Here is a 25,386-nt window from a genome sequence, read left to right as displayed (position 1 = left end):
ATTGAACATGCTGCCATTCTTAGAATCCTTTCTTTCTTCATTATTTTCAGAGGATGGTGGGAAAGACACACGAGTTGACCGTGCCATTGGGTTGTGCAAGAAGGTGGTCAGTATCTTTTCCTTCAGCTGGAAGAAGAGAGACTTGTCTGTAGCACAGACTGAGCTCAGTCTACACACTCACCAGCTCTCAACAGAGTCCCCAACCAGGTGGGGATCAAGACAGAAGATGATAGAATGAATCCTGGAACAAGAAAAGGCCATAGCCCGAGTCCTGGCCTCAGAGAAGAAAAGCAGGCACCTGCTGCCCAACTATCAGGATATTGATGTGTTGGAGTCGGTGAACAAAGCCATAGGGCCACTACAGGAATTCACTGACATGCTGTCTGGGGAGAACTACGTCAGCGTCTCATACCTCAAGCCTGTGCTAAACCTGTTCAACAGCAGCCTCCTGTAGCCAGAGGAAGGTGAGGGCACGCTCACAAAGAAAATCAAGAGTGCCACACTACAGTATCTCAACGACAAGTATGAAGATCCTTTCACAGTTGAACTCCTTGATATAGCCTCGCTGGTGGATCCCTGGTTCAGGACAACATATAAAGCAGATGACAAGATTGAGAGCATCAAACAAAGAGCTGTTTTGGAGCTGGTCTCTGCTAGCTGAGGAAAGCACACGTCACCCTGGCACAACTGTGCACCAAGAAGAAGAAAGTGAACCTGTGTCTAAGAAGGGCAAGAAAACACTTGCAAGCTTCTTCAAGAAGACAATGCTGTCTGGCCCACAGTCAGAGGAGGACAACATCAAAACTGAGTTGTCAAGTTACTTGATGATGTCCCCTGGCACAGACCCAGACAAAGACCCACTTGAGTGGTGGAGGCTCCATGAGGCCAACTTCCCAAGACTGAGTAAGCTTGCTTAACAATTACTTGTGCATTCCTGCTACAAGTGCCCCTTCAGAGAGGGTCTTTAGCACAGGTGGGAACATTGTGACATGTCACAGGGCATGCCTCAAGTCATTAGACAGGATTGTGTTCCTCGCCAGAAACTTGTGAAGAAGAAAGTAAAGGAAGATATTTTGTTTGACAGAATATTTATTATTTGATTTATTATTGTGTAAATTCTTCTTAGGCATACATGTTTTCATTCTTAATTTTTTATTGGATTTGCATACAATGATGACAGCCTGGCAAGCAGTGTTGTTCATTTGTTTTGCACAAATAGGCTTTGAGGCCTTGCATATTTTGTTATTTTAATAAAGAAAATTCTATTAAGAATTATGTCTTGGCCTTTTTTAATTTGTTTAGAGAAAAACAAGAGAAATCTAGATATATATCGTGAATTGTCCAAACCTCTGAAAAAAATGTAGATATTACTTTTAGGCCATATTGCCCAGCCCTACCTCCCCCTGCCCCTTTTTCCTCAGAACAGCCTCAATTCGTCAGAGCATGGATTCTACAAGGTATCGAAAACGTTCCACAGGGATGCTGGCCCATGTTGACTCCAATGCTTCCCACAGTAGTCTCAAGTTGGCTGGATATCCTTTGGGTGGTGGACCATTCTTAATACATACAGGAAACTGTTGTGTGGAAAAACCCAGCAGCGCTGTAGTTGTTGACACAAACCAGTGCGTCTGGCACCTGCTACCATACCCCATTCAAAGACACTTAAATATTTTTCCTTGCCCTTTCACCCTCTGAATTGCAGACATACACAATCCATGTCTCAGTTGTCTCAAGGCTTAAAAGTCCTTCTTTAACGTGTCTCCTCCCTTTCATCTACATTGATTGAAATGGATTTAACAAGTGACATCAATAAGCGATCATAGCTTTCAACTGGATTTGCCTGGTCAGTCTACGTCATGGAAGAGCAGGTGTTCTTAATGTTTTGTATACTCAGTGTATGCTTGAGTTGTTTGACTATGTCAAGAAAAAAAACATCTGAGAATAACAATAGGTTTCTCAGCTTAGCTGTGAACCCCTAAATATCAGTGAGGTAAGCAAGAATTCCCTTTATTTTTCAGCATAAGACCTGACTAATTCTCACTTCAAACATTGTTTTTCATAGGCTAAATTGCACACTCTTAACATGTGTTCTTGCAATTTGTAGTCTATGACATTTCAGGTTTAGATATGATAATTTATCACTAAGTAGCTTGGATGTCGTGATCTACTTTTCAAAGTAACTAAAGTTAAGTACTATAGTTTAATGGTAGCATTGGTGCAGCTTAACCTCTGTTAGTGTAAAGTAATTGGTACCTTGGTAAAATATATATCTTCAGAGTAGCTTCCACAACACCTGTGCGGTTTGATTGTTGTTCTCACATCACCTATCATGATGTGCGCACATGCTGCACTCATGTGACTCAGCTGCCTGCTGCACCACTTTCTCACCACACACACACGCCCCCCTCTGGCCCGCCCCCTCCACTCACTCACTAACTCACTCAGCAACAGCCTTCCTCACTGCCTGATTGTCAGCAGCAGGTCAGTGAAATACATGTATGCTTTTAAATGCCTTGGTGGCTGAGGTGTAATTTAGAAGGGTCCATGCTATCCGGGGTCCTTTGGACGTCCCCACCCCATTAAAGTCAAACTGTAAAATGTTTAAGGTTAGGTTTAGGTAAGGGTTAAGGTTAAGGTAGGGATGTCCCAAGGATCCCATATAGAACTGACCAATTTAGAAGTATCCCAAACACCCGCAACTAGTAAATTTATCAGCGGCATCGTTATCAAAGTAGCCCAATTTGACGGGAAAACCACAGACATGGAAACCCTCCGATGTTCTCTGAAAAGTGTTTACCTTAAAGATGTACGGCATTATTTTCTAATTAATTTCTCAACACGAATTATACTGCACCCTTCCCCCTTTAGAACTTACTTCACAAACAAACATCTTTACTTTAAAGAAAGAAACTCTACCAAGCCCCATGTGGAAGGTCACAGGCATACCAAGGCAAAGATGTGTCAAACTGTTCCCTACATACCTGGTAGTTCCTGAGATCAGCGATTTTCTCGTGCTGCACAGCCGAGTCGCTCCAGATGAGGTTGGCTGTCTCGTCCTCATCTCGGGTTTTCAGGAAGGCCATTTCATTGATCGCTATCCGAACTGGAAAACATAACATAATTGAATAGTCACTAAATGAGTCAAGTCATTAACCACTGGTCACACCACATCATTTCAACATGGATAATTGGGAAATATTTGGTTGAGAAGTTGATTCAAAGAGATTAACACCAATGTTCACCCACTCAAAAAGACAGACAAAAAGGTGTTGAATTTCCAATATGTTATCAATATGCTTTCAAACCATTTAAAAGCACAGCAAAGTCCAAATACAATGTCAGATTTCTTTTTTTTGTGTGTACAACAGATTGTGTTATCACTTTAGAGAAAAAAAATGACCTGGATTGCAGTTGAGATCACATTAAAAGTACATGGTGCATGGGATCAATGCCGTTCGAGATTCAGAACAGATTAATACAGCAAATTGTGAAGACCTCCACAGACCTGCGACGAGCTATCCATGCTATCCTGAACATGCACGCTACACATAAGAAGAAATGTATAATTACAGTAACCTCTAAATGTGGCCATGGATGTTACTCATTTTAAGGTTGAATGTTACATTTGTTTGTAAAATAGCCTTTGTTTTAGGCTATTTAATGTATTACAAAAGTAACGTTGAATTGTGTTTGGTTGACAAGGCAACCAAATATCAACATTTAAAGGAGATGTATTTTCTGCTTGGATAGTTTCATGTGTGCAACTGACTTAGTCTGGCTTTAATTCCAGTTTGTCTACAAATGAATAATCAAAATGTCCGTTCACGTCTCCATCTCAACTAAAGATCAAAATAAAAAAAATGGACTAAATCAAAACATTAAATGCAGTTGATGACTTTTTTCTAATCCAATGTATTTTCTACCTAGATTCCACGTCACAATACGTTGACAAATGACATAAAACAATGTTAATTCAACCAGTTTGTGCCCAGTGGGTAGACATTCATCTCACTAATAATAAGTAGGTTATCTCTATTCATATATGTTTTTTTTACTTCAGTAATGCATCTCAGGCTCTATATCTGGCTGGTGGTAGAAGTTCAAGTGTCAAATGCAAGTGAGTTTGCAATTTCATAATGTAAAAACTGGAGCACTGGCATTTTCCACCACTTATGCCAGGCTCAGCAATTTACGCTAAGGTGGGAGGGGAGGCAATATTTAAGGTGTGTCCTTAAAAACAAGCGCAAAAGTGACAATTTCATGCAGTGCTGAAGGGAAGTTTCAAGACCCACTAAAATCAGGTCTTAACAGTATGTATTAATAGTCTTAACGCATGGATTTTGAGAGCGGATGTGCAGCCTATCCAGTCACGACGCAAAGTGCCCATCGAACAAGAGATGTGCCTTTTGTGCCGGTGAATCTCGTATTATTGGTTTTCCCCCATTTCGTTTAATTTGATTAAAAACCAAGCATAGCCTACCCTCTCCTTAATCAAGGCCAGGTCAGCATCTTCGCATAGGTGCATATTTTTATTCTGGGCATGCATTAGCTAAGTAGCCTATGATTAAAGGGGTTTTATTCATAGGTTTTTGCCCTCATGCTTTTTCATGATTTACAATTGACATACCTGCATACTTCATTTCGCTAGTTAAAGTAAGCTATCCGTCCAAAGAGCGCCCCTCGTCCGATTACCAAAGACGCTGTCCTCAAAACTATTCAGTGCTCCTATAATGCCATATCAACGGCACATTCTTTTTAAGAATGTGCCTTGCACATAGGAAACAATACAATTCACAGGAGCCTAGTATTTTGTATAGACGTGTGAATGTTACGGGCAAAGACATTTAGGCCTGGGTGTGCACACAGTGCCATAGAACGAGGGATGTGATTTATGATATCATGAATCTGACACCATCCTATTTAGAAATATCGTTGTTGTTTTACAAAACAGATTGCTTGTTTTTGTTTCATTTGATTAAAAACAAGCTTAGTCTCCCCTCAAGTTTGGGAAAAGCAAAACAGTGAGCGGACATCCCCTTTTAATCATTATTTTTGCCAGCTCCTGTTATTATTTTGCCCATCATGAAACGACAGATGTGATGATGCCGGTGGACCTCGTATTTAGAAGTAAAACTAAGTGGCTTGTGCGAGCCAGAGTCCTATTTACCAACATTTAAGTTATTTTCCTCCGGACTAAAGGTCGTCACTGGAGGCTCCGGACTGGAGTCCGTCGTTGAGTCAGTCGTTGGAGGCTTCGTGCCATGACTCCTCACTGGAGGCTTCGTGCCATGGATCATCACTGGAGGCTTCGTGCCATGGATCATCACTGGAGGCTTCGTGCCATGGATAATCACCTGAGGCTTCGTGCCATGGATCATCACCGGAGGCATCTTGCCATGGATCATTCATGGAGGCTTCTTGCCATGGATCATCACTGGAGGCTTCATGCCATGGATCATCACTGGAGGCTTCGTGCCATGGATCATCACTGGAGGCTTCGTTCCATGGATCATCCCTGGAGGCTTCTTGCCATGGATCATCCCTGGAGGCTTCTTGCCATGGATCATCACTGGAGGCTTTGTGCCATGGATCATCCCTGGAGGCTTCTTGCCATGGATCATCCCTGGAGGCTTCTTGCCATGGATCATCCCTGGAGGCTTCTTGCCATGGATCATCCCTGGAGGCTTCTTGCCATGGATCATCACTGGAGGCTTCATGCCATGGATCATCACTGGATGCTTCGTACCATGGATCCTCACTGGAGGCTTTGTGCCATGGATCATCACTGGAGGCTTCGTTCCATGGATCATCCCTGGAGGCTTCTTGCCATGGATCATCCCTGGAGGCTTCTTGCCATGGATCATCACTGGAGGCTTTGTGCCATGGATCATCACTGGAGGCATCTTGCCATGGATCATCACTGGAGGCTTCGTGCCATGGATCATCACTGGAGGTTCTTGCCACGGATCATCACTGGAGTGGAGAGACATACAGGAGGTACATACTGGAGGTCTCGAGCATAGAGCCTGCACAACCCGTCCTGGCTGGATGGTTACTTTGGCCCGGCACGTGTGGGGCGCAGGCACAGGACGCACGGGGCTGTGCAGATGCACCAGAGACACAGTGCGCAGAGCCGGCGCAGGATATCCTGGGCCATAGAGACGTACTGGCAGCTAGATGCGCTGAGCCGGCACCCTCTGACCTGGCTGGAGGCCCACTCTAGCCTGGCCGATTCGGGCCGTGAACACACACTGGAGACACCATACACTCCACCGCATAACACGGTGCCTGACCAGTACGACCTGACTCAGCCAAACTCCCCGTGTGCCCCCCAAAATATTTTTTGGGGGCGGCTGTCTCTCGTGTCTGCTTCGTTGATGTGACTCCTGGGAGCGAAGTTGTTCCTCCCTCGCTACTTCAGCCTGTTTCCATGGCAGGGTCTTGTCCCCTGCCATCACCTCCTCCCATGTCCATGATGTCCTCCATTCTCTCTTCTCCCGGGCCCTGTTCCTCCTGGCCACGCTGCTTGGTCCCTTGGTGGTGGGTAGTTCTGTCACGGGCGTCGTAAGAAGTGGACCAAGGTGCAGCATGGTGAGCGTACATATTCCTTTTTATTAGAATGTCGCCAACAAAACAATAAACAATGCAAAAATGACTGTGAAGTTCAACAGGGCTATGATGCCTCTAACAAAGTTAACTACCCACAATCAAAGGAGGGGAAAAGGGCTACCCAAGTATGATTCCCAATCAGAGACAACGATAGACAGCTGTCCCTAATTGAGAACCATACCTGGCCAGAACATGGAAATAAAGAAAGATAGAAAACAAATCATCGAATGCTCACCCCACATCACACCCTGACCTAACCAAATAGAGAAATAAAACAGCTCTCTAAGGTCAGGGCGTGACATCCAGGAGGCCCACTCTAGCCCGTAAACCTCCGAAACTGGTGCACGGAATGAGCAACAAAACCGGAGGGATCAGTGACAGTTAGGCCTGACAATATTCCACAAATGCGTGGCTATGACATCTAATCTCCAGGTTGGTTCCTAAGTCGGCTTCTTAAATTAAACTTTTTACATGTTGATAAATGGTTTATGATTGTTTTGGCTGCCAAGCAAAAACTGTGTCAGTAGCTAGGTTTCCATCCAATTGGCGGCAGATTTTCATGCAAATATTCTAAAATCTGCGTAAATACATTTTCCCAACAGTGGTGTGTTTCTACCAAACTGACTTGTTTTGGACACAAATCAGTGTGTAATGACGTAATGCAAACCAAATAAAAATCTAGAGTTCAATGTGTTTCCATCACTGTTGCGTAAAATACCAAATGTGCCTACTCTGTGCTTGGCGTGTGTGCTCTAGCCAACAGGTCGCAGATAGTGCAGGTAGTATGCTGTGTGGTTAGACTAGAGTCTACATGATTATTATGGATAAGAATATGTTTACTTGTCAAACAGCAGTCAAGCATCGATCATCATGTCACCAGAATAAGACCCTCAATATTTATTGGAAATGAGCATCAAACTCATCACCATCACCATTTCACCATCCTGTGAAGTTCATTATAACTTATTTCATCTGTAGCCTAATGAACTGCATGGTTTCCCAAGTTGTAGTGACTCCAAGTTTACTTTGATATGATGGTTATTGTATCAATATTTGCACATAAAGGCATTTCCACCACCATTTCTCACATAATTAATTTTACTGAAAATCCCACCATGTCGAATGAACAAATGATCTGTCGGGACTGATATAACTGTTTCCATCACAGCTGTCATGATTTTTTGTTATATACTGTATGACTTTACTCACATAAAAACAGTGGATGGAAAGGTGGGTAGTTATATAATTAAAATTGTGAAGGAGAGTATTTTAGTTTTTATGTATTTAAACAAAAACTATCAATCATATAAAACGCTCCATATGTCATATACGTCTCTACAGTGGATGGTTAGCGTTGTTATGGTGAGTTTGTAACCAAGTGGAAAGTGGGAATTTACCATATCAGGGAAAAATCCACTCGAACAGCCCTCAAACAGGTATTTACTAGTAAAAATCAGCCTGAATCCCTTTGTGACAGGGGCAATGGAAAGCTTGTTGTGTGCAACAGGAAGGGGCAATTGAATGAAAGATTCACAAAAAAAAGTTTTTAATTGTTAAAACATTTCTAGCCTGTTTATCTATGGGCAACAGGGTTGACGTGTTATGCTCAACGCGGTCATTTGTTCAACACAAAACGCCAGGAAAGGGCCAAATAGTGTAAAAGAAGGCGAGCTGGTTCCACTCTATGATTTGACTATTAGATGTTCAATGTTTCATATTCAAATGAGAGTTCAGTTCACATAACAGGGTTGACCTTTAAATGAGGGACAGACAGTAAATGTAAACGAATCCCTAAATCACATGAAATAGATAATCATCTTTGGAAATTACTTTGTCAAAGCAACAAAATAGGGCTTTACAATAATGGTGAAAACTTTTTGAGTATTTTGAGGGAGTTAGTAGGTTAAACTATTCCTAAAAGTCACAGAGGGTGCACGGAGGGACATGTTAATATCTTCCTAAAAGTCACAGAGGGTGCACGGAGGGACATGTTAATGTCTTCCTAAAAGTCACAGAGGGTGCACGGAGGGACATGTTAAACTCTTCCTAAAAGTCACAGAGGGTGCACGGAGGGACATGTTAATATCTTCCTAAAAGTCACAGAGGGTGCACGGAGGGACATGTTAAACTCTTCCTAAAAGTCACAGAGGGTGCACGGAGGGACATGTTAAACTCTTCCTAAAAGTCACAGAGGGTGCACGGAGGGACATGTTAAACTCTTCCTAAAAGTCACAGAGGGTGCACGGAGGGACATGTTAATATCTTCCTAAAAGTCACAGAGGGTGCACGGAGGGACATGTTAAACTCTTCCTAAAAGTCACAGAGGGTGCACGGAGGGACATGTTAATATCTTCCTAAAAGTCACAGAGGGTGCACGGAGGGACATGTTAATATCTTCCTAAAAGTCACAGAGGGTGCACGGAGGGACATGTCAAAATGCTTAATTGTCACTTTAGAAAGTCTTTATTCATATTGACAAACAGATTTAGTGAATTTTCCATGTGGTCTATATTAAAGGGCACTTCATTTCATAAAGGCCTAACAGGCTTTTAAAATTCAATATTGGTGCATAATTTCTACTTAACATATCAAAAGGATGCAAAAAGACACTCATTTCGTGGAAAAACCCAGTACACGTTAAGTTCTGCCTGTTGGACATTGGTTGCAATGCTCTCATCAAGTTCGTTTACTTGTCATATGTACATGAAAGACATGGAGTTACTACATTACGATAATGTATCATTTTTGTAGTCATTTAAATGCATGTTTGTGCTTTTGGTACGTGTCAAGTACAATAAAAATGCATTTTAACAACATATATTGTTTTTTGGCCCCCTGTTCTGGCCCCTGTAGCGGAGCTTGATTTCCATTAGGCCATCGTGTAATTCAATTGTTGACCACTTGGGGGCCACTGTCCTGTGTTGATGTGCGTTGTTCATTTAATATGCTAAATCCTGTAGAAGAATTTAGATTCTAAAAATGGTGAAAGTCACACTGTGGAGTTGCAGATGTTATCAAACACCATCCTTCTTCCTATCATTTTGTAGAAGTATGGTAAGTAAAAGGAATCATAACATATTTGGTATTCAATTCATGATGATATTTTGTACGGATGATTGTTTAATGACATTTACTGACACTTCTTGATAGCCAAATGGATATCTGGTCAGTGCATTTGATCTTGTCATGTTTAGCGGAATTATTTACATCCGATTGAATGCATAATGCTGCATATTTCTGTGTTTATGAAAATGTATACAAATACATGCTGTGTTATTATTGAGAATGAAGTATTCTAGTATTCAGCTATAAGTCATACTCATTGTTCTTTCCTTTCTATATTTCAGTTTTACTCATTTCAGTCACTATTACTGTACCTTCGAAGCAGTGGCAATAAATCATCCTTCAACACTACAGTAGCTGTACCGGGTTTATCTATTCGCTAAGCTAAGAAGGGGACTCTTTTGCAAAAAAAGTATGCATACGGAACTGGCAGAATACCACCCATGAGATGGATTGTCATGCCAGTAAATGTTGTATATTGTGTTCTGTGATTAAAGGTTAACCTTTAACCTTTATACTGACAGTTCTGCAGTCTTAAAACCTCTACAGGATTGGTGGGTCCCCGGAAGGACGGTTTCCCTAACGTAGGCTAATGTGATTAACATGAGGTTGTAAGTAACAAGAAAATGTTCCAGGACATGGACATATCTGATATTGGCAGAAAGCTTAAATTCTTGTTAATTAATCCAACTGCACTGTCCAATGTATAGTAGCTAATACAGTGAAAGAACACCATGCTATTGTTTGAGAAGAGTGCACAGTTATGAACTTGAAAATGTATTAATAAACAAATTAGGCACATTTGGGGAGTCATGATACAACATTTTGAACATAAATGCAATGGTTAATCAGATCAGTCTAAAACTTGGCACATACACTGCTGCCATCTAGTGGCCAACGTCTAAATTGCATCTGGGCTGGAGCATCTGAGCTTCAAAGATGATGGTACAAAAAAATACAAAGAAAATACATGTTTTTTTCTTTGTATTATCTTTTACCAGACCTAAATGTGTTATATTCTCCTACATTCATTTAACATTTCCACAAACATTCAAAAGTAATCAAGAATATGCATATCCTTGCTTCAGATGCTGAGCTATAGGCAGTTAGATTTGGATGTGTCATTTTAGGTGAAAAATTGAAACGAAAACTGAAAAAAAAAGGGTCCGATCCTTAAGAGGTTTTAATGAGACTGATAAGTGCATGTGATACCAAAGAGCCTACTAAAGTTTAATGGTTAAGACAGTCACCATTTTGTTACAATATGATTTGGCAAATTTTAAGATTTTTCCCAAACATTTAAATTAAAAAATATAAAAATCATGTTGGAATATATTTTACAAAACATTTCCAAATACATTTGAAAATATATTTACTAAATATAAAATCAATAAACAATTGTGAAAATATATTATAAAATACATTCTTTAATGTATTTCAGAATGTATTTTGAAATACATTAAATACATTTTCCGATAACTTCAACATGTGATATATATTTTAGATACACATTTTGGGATGCATGTGAAATGTATTTAAATGTATTTAAAATGTATCTAAAATATATTTGTAATGTTTTTTGTCTGTATGGGTCAAATTTGCCAATAGATGAGACATGAATGTAAAATTCTTACAAACAACTATAAAATGTCTACATATTACATCTACATATTTTTTTCAAATTCTGTTTATGCATACTGTACATTACAGTGAAATAAGTACCAGAAGTATGCTCAAACGCTCAGAGCAATATTTACCATGGCTGCAGAGTTTGTTTAAATTGTACAGCCTGCTTGTAACTGTGGCAGCTAAAAAGAGACTCATAGCAGGTTTAAGCTGTATAAGTGAGTTTGGGGAAGCTTACAATTTGGGACCCGTTTCAGGAAACTAGGCGTATGTCGGGGGTCACTACTTCACAGGAGAGGCATTTGAACGAAAACTTTGTTTTAAATCAAAATGCTTTTTTTGTCAGAAATGCCTTTTCGAACATGTGAACTTTCACGTGCCTTAATAATAAACTTGTATGCCATCTGTAAATACGAATAAAATTGTTTAATTACGAGCCTAGTTGGTTTAGCCAAAGAAACAGGCAGCAGCGTTCCGCTAGCCATGACTGGCTGAGATAATGAGTGGGCTGGACATGCCGAGAGATGAGTTTAGATTGGTCTGCCATATAGCTCGCTTCTGTCTATTTGAGTTGGTCAGTATGTTTAGGTAATCCTGTCTAACACTGATTTTTATTATGGATTGTGTATTCAAACGGCATAAGTGTTGCTCTCCACATTCTGTAGGACTGAGTTAGTTTTGAAAATCAGTGGAATTTGAGTATGATAGCTAAGGAGGAGGAGAAAACACCTGTCTCTGAATTACATCTTCAAACTAAGGGCAACCATGGCATCCAACAGGAAACACGTCCAACCATGAATGATGTATACTGGTAAGATAGTCTAACTAGCTACATTTTCAGATATTACACATTTCTAATTTTGACAAAGAGCCATTTGCTTCGCTAGCTATAGCCTAATCTTAGCTAGCTAACATTGAACCTGGTTGGTTAGCTACCTGCAGATTCATGCAGGGTAGTAACGTCATGAGTTGGGATTATAGTTCATTGCTTACCTAGCTATCTAGCTAACATTAGCTGGCTGGCTCGCTAGCTAACGTTAAGTGTATAACAGTATTATTTGTATCTCAGAGCCATTTGCTTAGCTAGCTATAGCCTAATGTTAGCTAGCTAATATTGAACCTGGTTGGTTACCTACCTGCAGATTCATGCAGGGTAGTAACGTCATGAGTTGTGATTATGGTTCATTGCTTACCTAGCTACATGTCTTAACAAAATACTCCACTGTGCAAGTAACGCAGAATAACTGATGAATTTATGAACGCTCAACACCCGTTGAATATGACCGGTGTCAGGGAACAAGCAGCACAGTCACCAACACTCTGGATAACATGAAAAGAGCATAACCAGCTCTGCTAGGGCGAGAAAAATGGTCAGAGTGGGGTGTTCTCTCATTAGGTGTCTGGAAGTAGCTAGCAAGCTAGCCAATGTTAGCCAGTTAGCATGGGGGCTTCAAATCAAATGTATTTGTCACATACACGTGTTTAGCAGATATTATTGTGGGTGTAGTGAAATGCTTGTATAAAGTCCACTGAAGTTCTTTGAAGGCCGACGTGGTATCGGCTTGAGGGAGGACATACACGGCTTTGACTATAACCGAAGAGAATCCTCTTGGGAGATAATACGGTCGGCATTTGATGATGAGGTATTCTAGGTCGGGTGAACAAAATGACTTGAGCTTGACTACGGTTGTGAGGTCAGACCGTTCGGATCAACCTTACTCATCGGCCAGTGTCCGGTGTGCGCTCTGAACGTGAAATGCTCTGAATTTACAAACGGACAATGTGACAGCACAGTCGCAGTCGCCAACGCTCTGGATAACATAACAGCCTAACCAGCTCTGCTAGGGCGTGTAATGTTCAGTGAGCTGTTCTCTCTCACTTAGAGAAAAAGATGGGTGGGGCTAAAGCTTGACCGATGCTGAATGGGTGTAGACCAGTGGTTTCCAAACGTTTTATAGTCCCGCTACACTTCAAACATTCAACCTCCAGCTGCGTACCAGGGTCAGCGCACTCTCAAATGTTGTTTTTTGCCATCATTGTAAGCCTGCCACACACACAACACGATACATTTATTAAACGTAAGAATGAGTGTGAGTTTTTGTCACAACCCGGTTCGTAGGAAGTGACAAAGAGCTCTTAACTTAAGGATCGGCCCCTTAAGGAAATTAACATCGACGGGACTGAAGTGGAGCGGGTTGAGAGTTTCAAGTTCCTTGGTGTCCACATCACCAACAAACTATCATGGTAAGGCAATCAAACAGACAAAACGTCAGTACAGAGACAAAGTGGAGTTGCAATTCAAAAGCTCAGACACAAGACGTATGTGGCAGGGTCTACAGACAATCACGGACTACAAAGGGTAAACCAGCCATGTTGTGGATGGACACTGACGTCTTGCTTCCGGAGAAGATAAACACCTCCTAAGCCCACGTTGAGGATAACACAGTGCCACCGACGCTGCCCGCTACCAAGAACTATGGGCTCTCCTTATCAGTGGCCGACGTGAGTAAGACATTTCAGCGTGTTAAACCTTGCAAAGCCACCGGCCCAGACGGCATCCTGAGCCGCGTCCTCAGAGCATGCGCAGACCAGCTGGCTGGAGTGGTTACGGACATATTCAATCTCTCCCTATCCCAGTCTGCTGTTCCCACATGCTTCAAGATGTCCACCGTTGTTCCCATACCCAAGGTAACTAAACTAAATGACTATCGGCCCATAGCTCTCACTTATGTCATCATGAAGTGCTTTGAGAGACTAGACAAGGATCATATCACCTCTACCTTACCTGACACCCTAGACACACTTCAATTTTCTTACCGCCCCAATAAATCCACAGCTAATGTAATCGCCATCACACTGCACACTGCCCTATCCCATCTGGACAAGATGAAAACCTACAGTATGTAAGAATGCTGTTCATTGACTACAGCTCAGCATTCAACACCATAGTACACTCCAAGCTCATCATTTGACAAATACATTGTTCACACAAGCACTGACATTTAACCCTTTTCCCTTGGCTGAGTCTCCTACACATCTGAACAACATTGTATCTTTACTGCTCGGTAGGAAACTAAGTGATACGGTCATAAACTTTTCTTTCTCCCTTAACATGACCTGACCTGACCTCGACCCCCTTCATCACTAAACCATGGCTCTCTCCCCTTATCAATGCCTGCCACATGTGATCGCTTTCCCTACACTCAGCACATTCCAAGTTTAATTGCACACACTATATACCTTATTCCTACAGATAACCATTAACTTCTGGTGTAGACCCTCTAAACCTAAGCACTCAATATTTCAATAGGATATCTGATAATTACCCTATCCCAAGTTTAGGAGTTAGTACCCAGAATCCATCAGTGGAAAGCTTCAAGGTCCTCGGCGTACACATCACTGACAAACTGAAATGGTCCACCCACAGAGATTGTGTGGGTGAAGAAGGCACAACAGTCACTTTACAAATTACCTCGACTTACCTGTACCCCCGCACATTGACTCGGTATCGGTACCACCTGTATATAGCCTCGCTATTGTTATGTACATTTATTTTTATTACTTTTTGATAGATTTTTTTCACTTCAGTTTATTGGGTAAATATTTTCTTCACTCTTATTTCTTGAACTGCATTGTTGGTTAAGGGCTTGTGAGTAGACATTTCACCTTGTATTCGACGTATCCACATTCTAGTGCAAAGCCAGCTAGTCTTTATATTTCAAGTTTAGCCAACTTGGATCTATTTGCTAGCTAACATGTTGAAATGAAGTGGCCTACCTTATTTCTCAAAATGAGAACGAGTTTCCAATTCCTTATACAAATGCATTTTTTTTTTAAAACACAGACTAGACAACAGGTATAACAGTCTATGGCTGAAATGCTGCTATAGCGGTACCACAACAAACTGAGCATTCATTTTCCAGAACCAATGTTCATTGATACTCCTGTTTTAGTAGTGTCTGTATGCAATTTTAGTTGTTGAGACATACAAAGGGTTAACTTCTCCCCTGTTACAGTGAAATCATGTCTTAATGTGTTTCGGTGTCCATGTGACCAATTGTGATGGACCAAACCTCAAATAGTCTTGTCAGACAGATCATCCTTGTAGTTTTGAGGGGGAGGGGCTTGGCGTGTGTGTAAGCAGAGAGAAAATAATCGAAGCCAGATATTTCACTCTCACCAAAATCTGTCCAAAATAAGCCCAAAACATTACTATAGGGTTATTTTGACCTAAACTTGTCGCCTTTGGGACGACTCACATTGTTAGGGTGGAGACATGAACATCTCGTCATTATATAATCTCTGGTGTAAATGTGAAGTTGCACACAGAACAGAAGGAGCGAAAGAGACGAGAGCAAGAATACACCAGGAGAACAAGCAGGCATAAACACTCATAAAAATTAAAAATAACAAAAGCTTGATTTGCGCTTTTTGCATCAAAGTACATTCATCTCTAAGAGAGGGACCTCGTCTCCTTCCTGAGCTGTATGATGGCTGAGTGATCCCATGGTGTTTATACTTGCATACTATTGTTTGTACAGATGAACGTGGTACTTTCAGGCGTTTGGAAATTTCTCCCAAGAATGAACCAGACTTGTGGAGGTCTACAATTATTTTTCTGAAGTATTGGCTGATTTCTTTTGATTTTCCAATGATGTCAAGCAAAGAGGCACTGAATTTGAAGGTAGGCCTTGAAATACATCCACAGGTACACCTCCAATTGACTCAAATGATGTCAATTAGCCTATCAGAAGCTTCTAAAGCCATGACATAATTTTCTGTAATTTTCCAAGCTGTTTAAATGCACAGTCAACTTAGTGTATGTAAACTTCTGACCAGAGGTCGACCGATTAATCGGAATGGACGATTAATTAGGGCCGATTTCAAGTTTTCATAACAATCAGAAATCTATATTTTTGGGCGCCGATTTGCTGATTTAAAAAATATATATATATATTTTAGACTTTATTTAACTAGGCAAGTCAGTTAAGAACACATTCTTATTTTCAATGACGGCCTAGGAACGGTGGGTAAATTGCCTTCAGGGGCAGAACGACAAGATTTTCACCCTGTCAGCTAGGGGGTTCCAATCTTGCAAACTTACAGTTAACTAGTCCAACACAATAACGACCTGCCTCTCTCTCGTTGCACTCCACAAGAGGACTGTCTGTTACGCGAATGCAGTAAGCCAAGGTAAGTTGCTAGCAAGCATTAAACTTATCTTGTAAAAAACAATCAATCATAATCACTAGTTAACTACACATGGTTGATGATTTTACTAGATATTATCTAGCATGTCCTGCGTTGCATATAATCTGACTGAGCATACAACCTCCAAGTATGTAAGTTTCTGACTGAGCGGTGGTATGCAGAAGCAGGCGTGTAATCATTCATTCAAACAGCACTTTCGTGCGTTTTGAACCGGCAGCTTTTCGTTATGCGTCAAGCATTGCGCTGTTTATGACTTCAAGCCTATCAACTCCCGAGATGAGGTTGGTGTAACCGAAGTGAAATGGCTAGCTAGTTAGCGCGCACTAATAGAGTTTCAAACGTCACTCGTTCTGAGCTTTCGAGTAGTTGTTCCCCTTGCTCTGCATGGGTAACGCTGCTTCAATGGTGGCTGTTGTCGTTGTGTTGCTGGTTCGAGCTCAGGGAGGAGCGAGGAGAGGGACGGAAGCTATACTGTTACACTGGCAATACTAAAGTGCCTATAAGAACTAGAGGTCGACCGATTAATCGGAATGGCCGATTAATTAGCGCCGATTTCAAGTTTTCGTAACAATCGGAAATCTGTATTTCTGGGCGCCGATTTGCCACGTTTTTTTTTTACGCCTTTATTTAATCTTGATTTAACTAGGCAAGTCAGTTAAGAACACATTCTTATTTTGTGGGTTAACTGCCTCGTTCAGGGGCAGAAAGACAGATTTTCACCTTGTCAGCTTGGGGGATCCAATCTTGCAACCTTACAGTTAACTAGTCCAAGCACTGTGCTGTTTATGACTTCAAACCTATCAACTCCCGAGATGAGGCTGGTGTGACCGAAGTGAAATGGCTGGCTAGTTAGCACGCGCTAATAGAGTTTCAAACTTCACTCGCTCTGAGCCAAGGGGTGGTTGTTTCCCTTGCTCTGCATGGGTAATGCTGCTTTGATGTGGTGGTATAGAGGGAAATAGTATACAAATGGTATAGAGGGAAATTGTCCTATAATAACTACAACCTAAAACTTCTTACCTGGGAATATTGAAGACTCATGTTAAAAGGAACCACCAGCTTTCATATGTTCTCATGTTCTGAGCAAGGAACTGAAACGTTAGCTTTCTTACATAGCACATATTGCACTTTTACTTTCTTCTCCAACACTTTGTTTTTGCATTATTTAAACCAAATTGAACATGTTTCATTATTTACTTGAGGCTAAAATGATTTTATTGATGTATTATATTAAGTTAAAATAGGTGTTAATTCAGTATTGTTGTAATTGTCATTATTACAAATAAATAAATACAAATCGGCCAATTAATTGGTATCGGCTTTTTTGGTCCTCCACAAATCAGTTATCGGCATGGAAGAATCATAATCGGTCAACCTCTACTTCTGACCCACTGGAATTGTGATACAGTGAATTATAAGTTAAATAATCTGTCTGTAAACAATTGTTGGAAAAATTACTTGTGTCATGCACAAAGTAGATGTCCTAACCGACTTGCCAAAACTATAGTTTGTTAACAAGAAATTTGTGGAGTGGTTAAAAAACGAGTTTTAATGACTCCAACCTAAGTGTATGTAAACTACAGACTTCAACTGTACATCTGAACTAATATGATATATCGCCCGGCCCTAGTATCCATGTGTCAGTATGGCGAGGCTGGTGCATTAGATTCATTTAAACTTTTAGACTTATCATTTTAATTCAGGTTTTTATGGTTAACCAGGTGGCAATGCTTTTGAGAAACATTATTATTGAAATGTAACTTTTCCATGAAAATGCTCATTGGCTTACAAAAATAATCATAACTAAAATCTTGGATAAATGAGACCGGCCGACTCAAATCAGTCTAATGTAACAAAATGTCAAATTGTTTTTTACATTGGATAAAGGTAGAGACTCAGAGCTACAAAATGGTATATCATACACTACAGTTGAGGAACAATGGGAAAGTAATTTTGCTTTGGAAGTTCACTTTTGAAAAAAGGACCTTTGAATGTTTTGGTACTACTATTGGAGAGCCCTTCTTTGTCTACACCAGGTATTCCCAAACTGGGGGTACGTGCAATGCCGTCGGGGGTACACCAAATAAAAATGTCATTCACATTACATTTATTTTTCAATTATATATTTTTTTAAACAGTCCATTTAGTAAGGCCTGTGTCCATAGAGACACATACCAACTCTACTGGTAGTACTGCTACTACCAGCAGTACCACACCTGCACCTGTCAACGACACAAGTTGTTCTGCTTCCACGAGCACATCCAATGCTAGCATCAGTAATTCTACATTTGTTGTTAGCCCAGCTAGCATGGACACTGACAGTTGTGAATCTGATGCAGCTGAAGAGCTGCTGCCCCCTTACCTGGGAAAGCACCGAACAACAGACAGGGACATTGGACCGTTGTAGAGGCGCAAATATGATGAGAATTGACCCATTGATTTTGGGTTCACTTATATTGGGAGTAGAGTTTTTCCTCACCCACAATGTGTTATAGTACTTTTGCACATATCTCACAACTCAATGAACCCTTCACTCTTGCGCAGACATTTAGGAACAAAACCTGACAATTCAAAAAATAAGCCACAGGAGTTTTTTTGAATGAGAATTAAGACAACGTTCGAGTATTAAGATATGTATAAAATCAACAGATACTATTAATAAGAAGGGGCTAGAAGTGTCTTATAAGGTGAGCTACAAAGTGAGTAGGACAGGCAAGCCCCATACTATTGTGGAGGACTTCATTATTCCTGCTGCCACAGATATGACTGGGACAATGCTGGGGGAAAAGGCCAAAAAAACTATACAGACAATTTCCTCATCAAACAACACTGTTTCACGATGTATCGGTGACATGGCAGGAGATGTTTTGAAACAATTACTGCTTCGCATACAAGCCAGTGAATTCTATGCGTTACAGCTGGATGAGTCAACAGACCTGGCGGGCCTGGCACAGCTCCTGGTATATGTCCTTTACATTTATGGGGGCTCAATTAAGGAAGACATCCTCCTCGGGAAACCACTGGAAACCAAAACAGCTGGAAAGGATATTTTTAAAGTACTGGACAGCTTTGTGACATCAAATGGACTTTGGTGGTCAAGATGTATTGGTATCTGTACTGATGGCACAAAAGCCATGACAGGGAAACATAGTGGAGTGGTAACGTGCATTCAAGCAGTTGCTCCCAATGCCACTTGGGTACACTGCAGCATCCACGAGAGGCTCTTGCTGCTAAGGGAATGTCTGACAGCTTGATAGACGTTTTGGACACTACAGTGAAAATGGTTAACTTTGTTAAAGCAAGGCTCCTGAACTCTCATGTATTTTCTGCACTATGGAATGATATGGGCAGCAGTCATGTAACACGTTTACAACATACAGAAGTGTGCTGGTTATCAAGGGGAAAAGTATTGACACGTGTTTTTGAATTGAGAGACGAGCTTAAAGATTTCTTTACTGGCCATAATTTTCAGTTGTCTGACTGACCTCTTGCATGATGACGAGTTTCTCACATGACTGACCTATCTGGGGAATGTTTTTCCTCGTCTGAATGATTTGAATCAAGGATTACAAGGACTCTCCGCAAATATATTCAATGTGCGGGACAAAATTGAGGCTATGATTCCTCTCTGGGATAGGCGGGACGCTTGCGTCCCACTTGGCCAAAAGCCTGTAACGGCTCTCTTCTAACTCCTCCTCTGACGAAGAGGTAGAACAAGGATCGGACCAAAATGCAGCGTGATGATGATTCATGATATTTTAATGAAGGAAAACCTATACATACAGAAACTACAAAAATAACTAAATGAAATAATGAAAACCGAAACAGCCCTATCTGGTGCAAACACAAAGACAGGAACAATCACCCACGAAACACTGACAGAATATGGTTGCCTAAATATGGCTCCCAATCAGAGACAACGATAATCACCTGACTCTGATTGAGAACCGCCTCAGGCAGCCATAGACTACGTAGACACCCCACAAAACCCCAAGACAAAAAACACACCACAATAACCCATGTCACACCCTGGCCTGACCAAATAAATAAAGAAAACACAAAATACTAAGGCGTGACAGAACCCCCCCCTAAGGTGCGGACTCCCGAACGCACCTCAAAACCATAGGGAGGGTCCGGGTGGGCGTCTGTCCATGGTGGCGGCTCCGGCTCGGGATGTGGACCCCACTCCATAAATGTCTTAGTTCCTCCCCCTCGCGTCCTGGGATAGTCCACCCTCGCCGCCGACCATGGCCTAGTAGTCCTCAGCCAGAACCCCACTGGACTGAGGGGCAGCTCGTGACTGAGGGGCAGCTCGGGACTGAGGGGCAGCTTGGAACTGAGGCAGCTCGGGACTGAGGGGAAGCTCGGGACTGAGGGGAAGCTCGGGACTGAGGGGAAGCTTGGGACTGAGGGGAAGCTCGGGACTGAGGGAAAGCACAGCACTGAGGGGAAGCCCAGCACTGAGAAGAAGCTCAGCACTGAGAGGAAGCTCAGCACCGAGAGGAAGCTCAGCACTGAGAGGAAGCTCAGGCAGGTAGTTGGCTCCAGCAGATCCTGGCTGGCTGGCGGATCTGGAAGAGTCTGGTTGACCGGCAGATCTGGAAGAGTCTGGTGGACTGGCAGATCTGGAAGAGTCTGGTTGACTGGCAGATCTGGAAGAGTCTGGTTGACTGGCAGAACTGGAAGAGTCTGGCTGACTGGCAGATCTAGCTGTTCTGGCTGCTCCGTGCAGACTGGCAGCTCTGGCTGCTCCATGCAGACTGGCAGCTCTAGCTGCTCCATGCAGACTGGCAGCTCTGGCTGCTCCATGCAGACTGACAGCTCTGGCTGCTCCATGCAGACTGACAGCTCTGGCTGCTCCATGCAGACTGACAGCTCTGGCTGCTCTATGCAGACTGACAATTCTGGCTGCTCTATGCAGACTTGCAGCTCCATGCAGACTGGCAGCTCTGGCTGCTCTATGCAGACTGGCAGCTCTATGCAGACTGGCAGCTCTGGCTGCTCCATGCAACCTGGCAGCTCTGGCTGTTCCATGCAGACTGGCAGCTCTGGCTGCTCCATGCAGACTGGCAGCTCCATGCAGACTGGCAGCTCAGGCTGCTCCATGCAGTCTGACAGCTCAGGCTGCTCCATGCAGACTGGCAGCTCAGGCTGCGCTGAACAGGCAGGAGACTCCAGCAGCGCTGTAGAGGAGAAAGGCTCTGATAGCGCTAGACAAGCGCTAGACAGGCGGGAGACTCCGACAGCGATGGAGAGGTGAGGCGCACTGTAGGCATGATGCGTGGTGCTGGCACTGGTGGAACTGGACCGAGAACACGCACAGGAAGCCTGGTGTGGTAATCATTTAGGCAGGTTACCTTCGCTTTTTTGGGCACAGGGACTATGCTGGTCTGTTCGAAACATGTAGGTACATGACTCGGCCAGGGAGAGTTTGAAAATGTTAGTAAAGCCAATCTCCAGTTGGTCCGCGCATGCTTTGAGTACACGTCCTGGTAATCTGTTGACCTGTTTAAAGGTCTTGCTCACATTGGCTACGGTGGGCGTTATCACACAGTCGTCCGGAACAGCTAGTACTCTCATTCATGCTTCAACGTTGCTTGCCTCGAAGCGAGCATAAAAGGCATTTAGCTCGTCTGGTAAGCTTACGTCACTGGGCAGCTCGTGGCTGGGTTTCCCTTTGTAGTCCGTAATAGTTTTCAAGGCCTGCCACATCTGACGAGCATTAGAGCCGGTGTAGAAGGATTCAATATTAGTCCTGTATTGACGCTTCACCTGTTTGATAGTTCGTCTGAGGGTATAGCTGGATTTCTTATTATAAGCGCCCGGATTAGTTTCCCGCTCCTTAAAAGCGGCAGCTCTAGTCTTTTAGATCTGTGCAGATGTTGCCTGTAATCCATGGCTTCTGGTTGGGAAATGTACGTACCGTCACTAGGAACGACGTCGTCGATGCACTTATTGATGAAGACGGTGACTGAGGTGGTATGCTCCTCAATGCCATTGGATGAATCCCGGAACATATTCCAGTCTGTGCTGGCAAAACAGTCCTGTAGCATAGCTCCCGAGTCATCTGACCACTTACGTATTGAGCGAATCGCTGGTACTGCCTGTTTTAGTTTTTGCATGTATGGAGGAATCAGGAGGACAGAATTATGTTCAGATTTGCCAAATGGAGGGCGAGGTAGAGCTTTGTATGCTTCTCTGTGTGTTTAGTAAAGGTGGTCTAGAGTTGTTTTTCCTCTTGTTGCACATGTGACACGCTGGTAGAAATGAGGTAAAATTGATTCATTTTGCCTGCATTAAAGTCTCAGGCCACTGCCACGTCCAACCAAGAAGAGGAGAAGACGACTTATATGATGAGGCCCGTTCATCACTCTACATCTCACCCAACAGTAGTCCCCGTGTGTGGAAATTGAGTATCTCAGCGAGGTCAGCTAAAAAATCGTAAAAATAAAAATCCTGTTCAAGACAAGTGAACAATCATAACCATAATAGAACTAAGACATGAGGCCGCCCAGATTCCCGACTTCATGACAGAGATGACTATAAAGCAGGTGCGAGAAGTCAGGGCTACAGTTTCTACTCAGCTAAAGTCACCACAGGCAACAACATCTCCTGTCCCATCTCAATGCACCGGTATGCCACACCAAAGCCAGGAGACGCAGGTCAGAGACAGACCAGTACCTGCGCCACACACAAGGAACCAACATCCAGCCGAAAATAAGGGCATGTGTTCATCAGACCCCATCCTTGTGGCTGTGCTCAGAGAGCACATAAGACACACAGAGATGGCACAGACCCACTCCAGATCTGCAGCAGTTGTGTCACCTGACCGCTCAGTAGCCCCAAGCAGATGGCACCGTCACCCTGAAGAAAGACATAGGCGCCTAGTCAAGGCTGGGGGCCCAGTCTCGACAGGATCCCGCACACCTCCCCCAGGTAACGTCAGGACTATTATGACACATCAGACATTACTCGCCTGACCGCTGCCATTCTGATTCCCATCACCCCCCGCTTGCACCCAAACCAGAGAAAAAATACAGAGCCCACTCCTACCATACCAGACTTTGGGGAGTTTGCACATCTGAAAGTAGCCTTAGAAAACATTGTGTCCGCAGATGTGACCGAAAGGTTAAAGTTCCAGATCCTCACTGATCACCTGAGACTAGAAGAGGTCCAGCTGATTGTAGATTCATTCAGTAACTCCAGGTACCCATATTCAGACACCATGGTCTCTCTCTCACTAAGCAGTTTGGACCACCCCATCAGCTGGCCCTGCAAACACATTGCTGAGCTTATGGATGGCCCTGACATTCGCAGTTGAGATATTAAGGCTTTCTATATGTTTGGTCTTAAGAGTCCCTTCCTTACTGTCCATGTTGGAGCAGCTGACATGATTTTTGAATAACTACCTCATCTCTGTACCCCACACATGCAATTATCTGTGAGGTCCCTCAGTCAGGCAGTGAATTTCAAACACAGATTCAACTATAAACACCACGGAGGTTTTCCAATGCCTCGCAAAGAAGGGCACCTATTGGTAGATGGGTAAAAAATAAAACAGACATGGAATATCCCTTTGAGTATAGTAAAGTTATTAAATGACACGTTGGATGGTGTATCAGTAAACCATGTCACTACGAAGAGACAGGCATCCCTCCTACTCTGTTGCCGGAGATGAAGGAAACCGCTCCATGAGGCCAATGGTAAATTTAAAACAGTTACAGAGTGTAATGGCTGTGATAAGAGAAAACTGAGGAAGGATCAACAACATAGTAGTTACTCCACAATATCAACCTAAATGGCAGAGTGACAAGGAGGACAGAATAGAGAATACAAATATTCCAAAACATGCATCCTGTTTGCAATAAGGCACTAAAGTAAAACCGCAATAAATGCGGCAAAGAAATTAACTTCATGTCCTGAATACAAATTATGTTTGTTATGTTTGGGGCAAATCCAACACATCACTGAGTACCATTTTCATATTTTCAAGCATTGTGGTGGCTACATTATGTTATGGGTATGTTTGTCACTGGCAAGAACTTGGGATTTTTTTAGGATAAAAGAAACGGAATAGAGCTAAGCACAGGCAAAATCCTAGAGTAAAAACCTGGTACAGTCTGCTTTCCAACATACACTGGGAATCAAATTCAGTTTTCAGCAGGATTATAACCTAAAACACAAGCCCAAATATACACTGAATGTTCCTGAGTGGCAAAGTTAGTTTTGACTTGAAAGTGGTTGTCTAGCAATGATCAACAACCAACTTGACAGCTTGAATAATGTTTTTAAAGAATAATGTGTATAATCCAGGTGTGCAAAGTTGTTAGAAAGACTAACCAGAAAGACTCACAACTGTAATCACTGCCAAAGGTGATTCTAGTATTGACTCAGGGATGTGAATAGTTATGTAAATGACATATTTCTGTATTTAATTTTCAATACATTTGCAAATATTTCTAAAAACATGTTTGTCATTATGGGGTATTGTGTGTAGATGGATGAAAAACAATCTATTTCAACCATTTTAAATTCAGGCTGTAACCCAAACAAAATGTGGAATAAGTCATACATTCTTAAGGCACTGTTCTATGAACCGGGTCTCGTGACTACATTTTAAAATCACCCGACGCCACATGGGGTCACAATCGTGAGATTGGGAAATGATGCCTTAGTCACTTGTAGTCACACCCTTGTTGTGGTATTTTTTGAGATACACGTTTCCCACTGTAAATGAGGAGGCGGCGGTAGAGACAGCCTTCATATTTAGATGTCCTTATGCACCCCTAGTTTGTCCCTTCACTTAGAATGCTGACAGCTCATCAGTCAATCACCCCCAACTTTCTGTGCAATCAAGAGACGTTCTCTTTAGCCTGC

The 25,386-nt window shown here is 42.4% G+C and overlaps 1 protein-coding gene across 2 annotated transcripts in view; it reads right to left on the bottom strand.

Annotated features, from left to right (window-relative positions):
* Window positions 1-25,386, bottom strand: part of ttll7 (tubulin tyrosine ligase-like family, member 7) — a 139,929-nt gene that overhangs the window by 88,725 nt on the left and 25,818 nt on the right. For both annotated transcript variants that reach the window (XM_035774594.2, XM_035774593.2), the window contains exon 4: window positions 2,982-3,103. In XM_035774594.2, coding sequence (XP_035630487.1) covers window positions 2,982-3,103 — 122 coding nt within the window. The remainder of the gene's footprint in view (window positions 1-2,981; window positions 3,104-25,386) is intronic.

This window comes from Oncorhynchus keta, chromosome 8 (genome assembly GCF_023373465.1).
Source record: "Oncorhynchus keta strain PuntledgeMale-10-30-2019 chromosome 8, Oket_V2, whole genome shotgun sequence".
Classification (NCBI taxonomy): domain Eukaryota; kingdom Metazoa; phylum Chordata; class Actinopteri; order Salmoniformes; family Salmonidae; genus Oncorhynchus; species Oncorhynchus keta.
The sequence above is the reverse complement of the archived record's forward strand: the minus strand, read 5'-3'. Positions and strand labels throughout refer to the sequence as shown.